This window comes from Aptenodytes forsteri, unplaced genomic scaffold (genome assembly GCF_000699145.1).
Source record: "Aptenodytes forsteri isolate BGI_AS27 unplaced genomic scaffold, ASM69914v1 Scaffold269, whole genome shotgun sequence".
Lineage (NCBI taxonomy): Eukaryota > Metazoa > Chordata > Aves > Sphenisciformes > Spheniscidae > Aptenodytes > Aptenodytes forsteri.
The window spans coordinates 261,407-272,069 of record NW_008794418.1 but is presented as its reverse complement, the minus strand read 5'-3'; the positions used below and the strand labels follow the sequence as shown (position 1 = coordinate 272,069).

At 51.0% G+C, this 10,663-nt stretch overlaps 1 protein-coding gene across 2 annotated transcripts; it reads right to left on the bottom strand.

The window, feature by feature from the left end:
* Positions 1 to 193: 193 nt before the first annotated feature.
* IST1 (IST1, ESCRT-III associated factor) lies at positions 194 to 8,406 on the bottom strand. 2 transcript variants are annotated; one of them, XM_009289431.2, is made up of 9 exons: positions 8,289 to 8,406; positions 7,447 to 7,627; positions 7,095 to 7,182; positions 6,689 to 6,772; positions 6,174 to 6,284; positions 5,580 to 5,786; positions 4,368 to 4,460; positions 2,639 to 2,684; positions 194 to 1,465 (listed from the first exon to the last, which is right to left on the bottom strand). In XM_009289431.2, exons 1-9 carry the CDS (start codon positions 8,374 to 8,376, stop codon positions 1,266 to 1,268), a joined length of 1,098 nt encoding a protein of 365 aa, XP_009287706.1. In that variant the 5' UTR covers positions 8,377 to 8,406; the 3' UTR covers positions 194 to 1,265. The 2 variants fall into 2 exon arrangements, with proteins under 2 accessions (XP_009287706.1, XP_009287707.1); XM_009289432.1 differs by lacking the exon at positions 7,447 to 7,627 and having other exon boundaries at positions 8,289 to 8,388.
* Between the last annotated feature and the right edge of the window lie 2,257 nt (positions 8,407 to 10,663).

Genomic DNA, 10,663 nt, shown 5'->3' with positions numbered 1-10,663 from the left:
CTCACCCCCCCAGGGCTCCGCGGCCTGGAGGAGCACGACCCGGGGGGAGGCAGGGCCCACCGAAAAGCAGAACCGCGGGGGCAGCGCTACCGCACCGCCCGCTCGACGGCCACAGCCACGCCCCTGCAGCAAAGAGGGTCCCGTCGCCGTGCGCCCCCGGATAAAAGCACCCCCCGGCCCCCTGGACACCGCTGCTCACAAGGCTAGGCTTTATTAGGAACCAACCTGTAAGATACAAACCAACCGAGAACGTCAAGGAAGAGTTGTGTGAAAGCATTACACGCAGACACGCTACGCAGAAGGGAGCACACCGCGCTCAGCAGCCCACCCTGCACCCAGGCCGAGGGGAACAGCCACCCCAGCCCCAGAGATCTCCCACCCCCTTGCTCAGGGGCAAGCACAGTTACTGCCACGTCTCCCATCAGAGTCTCCTTGACCTCAGCTCTCCGTACACGTTCAATACCCAGTGAGAAAGGAGCTGGTGCAGGCTATGGCGCAGCCAGCACACACCACATCGCTCTGCTCGCCCGCAGCCTGGCCAGCTCGCCCTCCCGGCGGGACATGCTGCTGAACAGGAAAGCACACAGCGCTGCCTTCCTGCAAACAGATCCCCCACCGAGAACGCAGCAGCGGCCACGGAGGGCTCCCCGAGACTCCAGTGGGAGCAAAAGAGGACATCAGGCAAACCGCAACCAGATACAGCTGGAGCCAGGGAGATGGCAGAAGTGCCAGCGTGCTGCACAGCCTCAAGGGCAATGCTGCGTCCCCTCATGACCGTATTCCCTGCCTCCTCCCCTATTAGTTAGAAGCCTGACCAAAGGGACTTAATCACCCTTACCATCGAGCAGAGAGGGGCAGCTTGTGGATGCTGCTGCTGCCCTTGAGACCACCAGGGGAAAGGAGAAAGCCCTGTCACGTTTCAGCCTTCACCTCCCTTCTCTGTGGGAGGGAGCACAGAGCCGCTGTGGAGGCAGCCAGGAATGGCACCCAGAATGTCACACATGGCTTTCCTGTACAGCTACCCAGACTGACAGAGGCTGTTCCCTGCTCCAGTCTTACAAGATTCCCCACAGTTCACCTCCTGGAGTAACAAAGATTGGGAAAGCGGCAGCATTTGGTTTAAGTACAGCAGGAAGAGAGCTCAAAAAGAAGAGCGCGTTCATTTGAGGTTAATACAGGAAACCAATTTCAAGGGGAGTCTGTTTCAGAGAGAAGCAGCTGTCACAGCTCCTGCCCCTCACACTGGAGTTACAGCCCAGTCAATTTTATGTTTTCTTCTTTAGCTCCTCAAATCTCCGAGAAAGATCATCAAAGTCAATGTCTTCAGAGGCAGAAGAGTTGGCGCCGGCAGATGCTGTTGGCAGCGTATCTGGCACAGATGGTAATTCAGGCAGCACAAAGTTATCACAGGTATTAAGAGCTCCAGCTCCTGGTTTAGGAGGAGCTTCTGACTTGGGCCCGGGCCCTATTTAGAATAAGAGAAATATCATTTCACCTCACCATCATCACACTCTCACGAGGCAAAACAGAGACACACAAAAGAAAGATCGTTCTACGGAAGAGGCAGTACCAATGTATTTTTCTGAACAGGACCAGTGGTCACGCACCTCCAACTGCGCTCAACGGGGAAAAGCACAAGGTTTCAGGTTTATATGGCTGCAAGAGGCTGCAGCCATGACAGATCTAGGTGGGTGACCCTATCCTATGGCTGCACCAGACAGTAGGAGATCCCCCTCCACTGCCCATAGCCAGCTGCAGGTGGGCTGAAGCTCCCACACCCCTATACTGGCTGGACTGCATCATGGGGACTCAAAGTCCCAGTTCTCTCCATTCCAACACCTCCTCAAGACACATGCAGGTATCACATGCTGTCACTCAGCTGTCAAACTGAAGCACACAGCCAGATCCAGTGCACCCATAGGCCTATCTTCTTCAGCACGCATCATCAACACTGCCCAGAGGACTCTTAGATCGTCAGAAATCCTTGCTGGAGCTGTCGAAGGTCTACTTACTCTAAAAACCCTCTCTGTCCTTATCAAGTGCTAGAGAGAACAAGTGCTTTCAAAACACACAGAGCAGAATCACACTGTACAAGGCAGGAGAATTTTGTTATGATCCAATCACGATGCATGAAGCACCTCGTAAGCCTTTAGGCAGATGGACAAAGGCATAACAGCTATTTCTACTAGTCCCGCTCTGCTGCGGGAATCTCAACACTGACATTAATACCAACCTATCTACCTTCTTAGTGCTTACTTCTCTCATTCTATTGCTGCAGAACAGTATTATTCACGCCGTGTAAAAATATATCATCACTTAGAGCTGTTCCTTTCTCGTTTTATCCTGCAACGCCCTATACTTGGTCTAATGAGACAGCTTAAGCTGGAGACCCAGTACTGACTCCGAAGTCAAACTCTAGTTCTTGAGTTTCCCAGCGGAAGTCTGGATCCTCCCTGTTTTGAGAGGATACCCTCCATTTCCGTCAGAATCCTCTCCAAACTCAAATCCTGCTCTTAAGATGAGTAGAGTTCTACACATTGTTCCCTATATGGAAAGCTTCCTCCCAGGAACACTGGGATCCCAAGCTAACCACAGCCCCTAACCACCCTAGGTTTCCCATACCTCTTGACATACTCACCAGCCACCGGCGCAGAAGCATCCTTGTCAGCATTAGGCTCATCAATCTGGAAAAGACTCTCAGTTACTACAGCTCTCTCTCCTACCAGGCACAGGATCACATAGGTGTGCAGGAACTGCTCACGGGCAACAGCAGCCACACCCACGCAGAGCAATGCATACCCCACCCCTCCCCAAGAAGGCAGACAGCCCTGGCTTCCAGCACACTCAGAAGAATCTGCCTCTCTTCCCACGAAAAGGAGGCAGTGCTTCGACTTTCCTCTCTGTCCTGGTTTCGGCAGGGATAGAGTTAATTTCCTTCTTAGTAGCTGGTACAGTGCTGTGTTTTGGATTTAGGAGAAGAACAAAACTGATAACACACTGATGTTTTAGTTGTTGCTAGGTAGTGCTTGCACTGGTCAAGGATTTTTCAGTTTCCCATGCTCTACCAACTGAGAAGGCTGCAGGTGCACAAGAAGCTGGGGGGGGCACAGCCAAACTGGCCAAAGAAACATTCCATACCATGTGACATCATGCTCAGTACAACTGGGGAAATTTGTGTATTATTATTACATTATTATTATTTTATTTCAATTATTAAACTGTTTTTATCTCAACCCACGAGTTTTTCTCACTTCTACTCTTCCAATTCTCTCCCCCATCCCACTGGGGGGGGTGGGGTGGGGAGGAGTGAGTGGCTGGCTGTGTGGAACTCAGTTGCCAACTGAGGTTAAACCACAACACTCTGCCTCCCTGTCAATCAAAGCAGCTTCACTGGCCATATTCTGGAACTGGATAAACAGAGCATATCTCCACTAGCAGGTCTAAAATATTTATCAAGGACCTCAGTGGGAGAAGACCGCCCTCTTCATCCACATTAATCACAGCTACTGCTTCCTTTCTTTCATAAACAGTAGATAGGTCCTTGTAACCAGTAGCAAGGTACAAAATGACCCCATATCAGGTCTTGGTCCGGTTGGGACAAAGGCCCACGGCATGGTCAATTGTGCTGGTATAACTCCTCATTCCCTGTGGGCTGCAGTCAATGCCATCTATCTCTACCCAGCTAACAACTGCTGCATCTATGCCTATATCTCCTGGACTCAAAGGGTGCTGTGCAGCTACTACAAGGTGTTAGCACACACAGGTACTTGGCTATGCTCATCCCTACTCAGGATACTGTAAAAACAAGAAGCATGTCACAGAAAGCAAAGTGAGAGGCATGATCATGAACTGCAGCAACAAAACATAGACAAGCGTAGAAAGAGAAGACTCCAGCCTCTCCTTTGTTGTCCCAAAGGACTGAGAAAAGTCTGGGAAAGGAAGAGTGTTTAAACAGACATCATCTCGGTCAGCCAAAATTTTCATCCGGGCTAACTATGAATTAGTTCAAAAGCCGTAATTTAACAGACCGAAGGTGATAAACCCTTCACGTTGAAAAAAAAAAACCACGGAATTTGTAGACTCTACTTGTTAACTGCTTACTACCATTTTAACAAAGCCATAAAATATATCTTGGCTTTCCTTTGCAGCCAAAGCAGAGCTGAATGAGGAACTTCTCACAAGTCATTCTCCCATCACATGCACTCAGTGATTCACTGCACCCATAAGCAATGCCAAGCACCACCCCAAAAGCTCCAAAGGTTGACAGGAATGTGCTTAATGAACATTTTCCTTTTCCCTGGCTACCACTGCACTCTCTTTGAGGTTCCCGCTGCTGCCTACAATGGTGATTCAGCTCAGGCACTTACAGAGTCATATGTTGGTGGGCTTGCCGGAATTGGTGGTGGATGGATGTTACTAAAAGGCTGGTAGGTCCCCACAGGTAGGCCGTTGAAGTTCTCCTGTACAGAAAGATTAGAGTCATGCACCAGACTACTCACCTGGGAGAATGACCATGGGACACAATACACCTACAGCTGCTATGGGAGTCAGAGAAAGTAGTAGTCTTAAGATAAATGCAGGCAAGTATCCAACCTGATATAGTTTATACTTACTAGGAAAAGATTCTTAAGTATTAAGTCAGATGTAGTCACATGGAGCAACCAGACCCACCTAACAGGACTGTGGGTTATTCTAAAGAAGCAGCACAACTAAACACTACATCTTTCAAGGCACTAGAAGTACCAGGACAAAAAGGGTAATACCCTACCTTAAGCACACTTGAGCCATTTCTCCTGAGTGCAGTATCACAAAACAGGAAGGAAGTCTCTGGCTCACTCGAGGCTTTGAGGCACTGTTGTGTTACAAGTAAGGATAATACAAAGACCTAGATTTGGCACAAGTCCTCAGCACATTTATGCCTGGGCCTTCAGCCAGCTGATGATACTTGGCCCAGATTTTCCACAAAAAAACACTGCAGCATTGCTGGGACCATGTTAAGACTCCAAGCCATCCCACTGTTCTGCCACTCTCTGGTCTACACAGATATCCTGTAAATGACTGAATTCAGAGAACAGTGCTCTTTTCAGCTCCCACCTTCCACCCTCACAACAAACCATCTCCAAGAGCCATTGGCTTTGTCCCCTCCCCTTGCAGGTCTGAAGGCAGGGCACTTCCGCATTTTTCTGTGCTGTTCTCACCCCACAAAACTCACCTGATTTCCTTGACTGAATCTTGGCACACTACCAGCCTACCAACTTCAAAATGCAGCTCCAACCCCTGGTCAAAAGCCTGACAGTCAGAAGACTGCCTCAGGAGTTAAGTCTGGACTCCTCTGTTCCCTGAAGGCAAAGAGGGCTGGCTGGAGAACAGGGGTAGGAACCTCCACAGTCAAGAAGCAACATGAAGCTTCAGCTGCACTGCCAACAATTTCCATCCCATGCAGTCTCACAGCAACACAATGGCCTTCTGACACATCAAGCTATCAGGTACAGACAATTCCCAATCAGCAGGCACAGGGCTAAGCACCACAATCAGAGTCTTCCACAGAAAAAGGGAATTCTCAAAGCAAAGGCACTTACCGGTCCCTTTGGAGGTGGATAGGAGAAGGGTGGATTTGGTGTTGGCATGGGCATAGGCATCATCACTGGCATGGGTACTATTCCATCATGACCAACCAGCGGGGCTGTAAATCCACCACCTCCTCCCCCTCCATGGCCACCCTTCTTCACATCATCTGTGAATCCCACATCAATCAGATCTGCCTCTCCGCCTGCAGGGGCTTCAGCCTGGAGAGGGTGGAAGAATTCTGCTCGCCAACGCATCTCTATTCTGATCACAGCCCTCTGAACAGCATTAGATGCAGCATTTGTCACTGGACAAGATGGGACAACACAACAAGGACAGAACAGACAGCAGCTACACAGTGATATTAATGGGAATCAGAAAGGGAACCAGACTATAGCATGACTAACTACAGCCACATGCCGTAGGGCTGTGGGAAGGAGCAGGGATCGTGCTATGCTAGGGCTGTCTAGAAGATACCAAAGCACAATTACCACCGAGTTTGCTGCAATGCCACAGCCCTGTCCTCTGAAAGCCCGCACAGCACTAACAGGACATTTCAGCCACTGGAACACAGAAGGGAGCTCCAGACTTGCAGGTGCCTCACTCACCATCACCACAGAGTCAGGCTCATAGGGCACATTGTAGTTCTTGGCAATCTCGATGAGGTATCTCTCCACCAGAATCTTGGGCGGCGCCTCCACGCTCAGCTTGTGCATCAGCTGGAACACAAGGGTGCAGAGACACTCAGCGGGACTGGGGCAGTGCAGCGCAGCAGAGCTCTATCCCAGCCAGGGCCACCTGCTGCAGGGAGCACAGTGCAGCCTTGGGGAGGCCTTTCCTCCCAGTGCAGCACTGCTGCAGAGGAGGCTGCGGGCAACCACAGGCCAGCGCTCCACGTGCTCTGCTCCTCTCCATCCACAGCCAGCACAGCAGGGCCCCACCTGCCAGGGACCTCAGCACTACGCTCCCACGCTCCAATGCAGGCAGCACAACTGGCCCCCCCTACTATGCAGTGAGCCACAGGCATCAGCCACTGGCCACAGGAAAAAGGGGCAGAGAGCCACAGCAGGCATGTCTGTTCTGCGAGCTCCAGCTGGCTACAGCGGTTCCACCAGGTCATTACCCTGTCATTGACTGTTCCAATCTGGTTTGTCCGGCACAGCTTCCCATACTCCTTGCTGTACTTGGCACACAGCTGGTCAGCAACCTGCAGCAGGAGAGAAACTCTGGGAACATGTACACCCTTGCTTTCCCCCACCACACACTGCACATCTGCTGTGGCCCCTACAGCTGCCTGCCCCCTCCCGCCCCCCGATCGCCCTCATTTCTGCCACTGAGTGCCCCAGCTGAGCAGCCTTAGCCATCCCTGATGTTCCAGGGACGCCTATGCTGGGGTCTCCATCTGCAGAGCCCATAAAAACATGTCCTCTGCCTTGATGACACAGAGTCCCAGACAAAGGCTTCCACCAGCTTCTGGCAGCGTCACACCCACCCTCCATGTGTAACACCCCTCAAACAACCCTACTCACAATCTTCAACTCAGCCACTTCTGACTGGAGTCGTGGTGCAGCCCAAATCAGTGTAGATACTGCTTCTGCCAGGCCAGAGTCCAGCTCCCTAAGGACAACAGAAGACAATCCTATCTCCGCACCAAGCAGCTAGTCTTTGCTGCCCTCAATCTGCTTAGCCTGAAAGTCCCCATCCTCCATGCTGGGCTCCAGAGTCTTCCCTGCCTGGGGAAGAAAAGTTCTCTGGAGGCCCTAGGACACTGAGACAAACAAGCGCCCTTCTGTATCCCAGGCCTGCCCCCAGCAGTACCCCTCCCTGAGCCCAGGGGGCCTGGACCCTCTCCCACAGCATACCCTCTAGGCCAGAGCTTACTTCATGGACTGAATCAAGCCAAAGCGGGCTAGCAGCAGATCGCAGTACAGCTCCAGGATCTCCATGGCCTCCACAAGGTAATCTTCACGGATGATGTGCTCCACACGAATCCTGGCACGCTCATCTTTTCCGGATGCCAGATAATCTGCAATCTCCTTCCTTGCCTTCTGGGCCAACTCAGCTACAGCACATATCCCCAAGGCCAGTCACTGTGCTGGCAGGGGCTGCTGCCTTTGCACCTGCCCGCAGTCCCCACCACACACAAAGCCATCATGAGCTTCTCTCTCTCCTTCATCGAATCTCTGCAGTGCAAGACACTGAGCCATGCTTTGGTGGAGCCCTTGTGTCTAGGTCCTAGCACACTAACTCATGGGAGAAAGGAGTGGGCTTTTAGCTGCTAGAAATGCTCCTACACCTTCAACTTCCCTGCAGAGTCAATCAGAACCATGGATCTTACCTGTGTCTGGGCAGGACAGCACAGGTGGGGGAGAGCCTCCCACAGCACCCAGGAAGTTCCCCACTATGCTGTGGGCACAGAAAGCCCAGGAAAAGCCCCCCAGGGCAAACTGGCATGTCCCTCCACACATGGCCCACAGTTACCACCCCATAAACTGCACTCTGACACCCGCCAGGAAGGTGGACAGAGGCCACGTTGTGGCCAGCCTGCTCCTCTGGGTGCTTGCATACCGGGGCAGACAGCAAGGCCTGGGTCCAGCAAGGAAAAGCAAAAGGCTACTCCATACTCAGCCCATGAAAGTACCCTGACTCCAGAAAAATCTTCTCCTCAAGTCTCCTGAGCCCCAAAAGCATCCTGGGTCACACCTGCCCCCTCAAATACTCACTCTTCTTTTTCTCCAGTAGTTTGAGGCGATTGATGACAAGGCGCAGGTTGACTCGCAAGCGCTCAGCCTTGAATCCAGAGCCCAACATGATAAACTCTTTCTGTGGGAGAAGAGGGGAAGGTCATTGGAACCAGGAACTGTTGGTCAGCCAGAAGGGCACCAGTCACTGTTTTACATGGGGGAAAAAAAACAAATTTCTCCAAACAAACAGGTACAGGCCTGCTATTCCTGAATCTGGTTATTTACAAATGACTGGACCTACAGCACTCATCATTCCCTTTCCCACTTTACAACCCTGCACCTAACCAAGGCCAACAGGGAATAGAAACTTCCTGGATATTCCCATTCTGACAGACTGAATCTCAACCCCAGAAACAGATGTAAGATGATCAAAAACCGGGACTACTCCGTAAATAGGAATAGGGTTAGAAAACATACCCTAAAACAAGAAGTTAAAGCCCTGGGTCTATTTAATTGAGACAAGTGACACTAGCCACCGATGTGAATACCAGAGTACAGTAAAGTTTTAAGAATGTTAGACAAACATCTACCAGCAGTTGTCTAGGAAAATATGATTGTGCCTCAGTTCAGTAAGCTCAGCTTACTGAGATGGTATTTTGAGGTTCCATTCAGCTCTAGATTTCTAAGAAGCCCAAGTGGAAAAAAACCTCAGATTTCACAATAAACAACATAGCTGCTAGAAGATATGCTTTCATTCCCTTACTTGGAAAGGTGAGGGAAATAAACCAATGCCTCAAGATGCCATCTGTGACAATTATCACAGTCAAATACTCTGTGTTACTTCATTGACAAAACCATATTTTTAAAGAAACATGAAAGTCAGCTGCAAGAACCAAGCCAACCTCTGTCCTATTAATACGCAAGTTGTAAACCAGCTGTATGATTAACCCAAGGACTGTACAAACTAAGGTTGTAACAGTCCTGTCATCAGAAGGAAAAAGTTGCCATTCCGTATTCCCCACACTCTTCCTGTGTACTGAACACGTGCTCTGGCACTTCTCCAGTCTCTCATGAGCCAGTTCAACTCATTAGTCCTACAAAAAACTAACTCAGAAGATGCTTTATTATGGCATTTTGTTATGCCAAGAACTGTTCATCAAAAAAAAAAATCCTTCCTTAAGAGCTATCACATAGAAAGACCTTGGCTTGTACCTGAAGGACATATTGGAGCAGACTTTTGGATGGTGATAGCATTTTGTATATAACTAGTAGTTTACATAACATTTCTTACTATCTAGTGTATATCGAGTTTATTTAGCTGATCTATTCACACATCAATACAGTTATTTCAATGATGCACAGAACCAACCAAGCTCAAAAAACATTGCTACAAAAATACATATTCATTATATAAGTCTGATGCCATAAAAACCAAGCTTTGCCCTTCTGTAACTGGAACATACTCCTACAACATTAGAATAACTTTATAGTGCTGCAAGCAGCAGTCTCAACACGAGTTGCAACGTCTCTGTAAAAGCACCTATCAAATAACTATTCTGATTAACAACCACCTGTTTTAACAGATTAGTTCAAAACACAGCCATTAAGTAGCAGCCAGCTCACCAGCCATTCTTTCGCAACCACCCTGCTGTCATTCTAAAAAGTTTTGTTGCCCCCACTCCCCCGCATGAGGCTCTCAGCCACGCTGCTGCAAAAAGGCTGATCCAATTCTTCCTTCTCTGTACCTTGCCTTCCCATCCCTTCCATTAAACGGGCTGCTACCCTGGCCAGACCGAAATTAACCTTTACTCGTACAGCAATTAGCCTGTTGCTAGGGCGGTTTCCAGGTGCATTAGTCAGCTGGCGAGACTCGCCGCGGAGCTGCCCAATGCCCAGAGCTAGTTCAGAGAAGCGCGCAAGCACGGCAGGAGACGCTGGATTAGCTTTACCGGCATAGCTGCACCCTGACAGGGCTGAGGGGGAGAGATCCCTCTGCCTCCCCGCTGCCGTCCCCAGCGAGGTGCCGCCGAGGGAACGTCCCACAGCGCGGGCGGGGCAGGCCCCGGGCCTGCCCTCAGCCCAGCCAGGGGGCACTTAGGGCAAGGCATCCCCCTCAGCATCTTCTTCTTCTCGGCCACCAAGCGCGCCCCATCGCCCCGAGCTCGGCCGCCACAGCCCCAGCCCGGCTGGAGCGGGTACGGCAGCTGCGGCGGGGAGGCGGCGAGAAGTGTCTGCCACACCGACGCGGTGCCGTCCCGGGAAAGAAGCGGCAGGGGCACAAGCGAGGAGAGCGGCGCTGAGGGACTAAATGACCCAGCGGAGGGATCCCTTTTGCGTGAGTGTCTAAGTGGTATCCCCGACAGGCGCCCGTCGGTACCCGCCCCCCGGCGCGGGGGGTCCGGAGGCACCGCGTT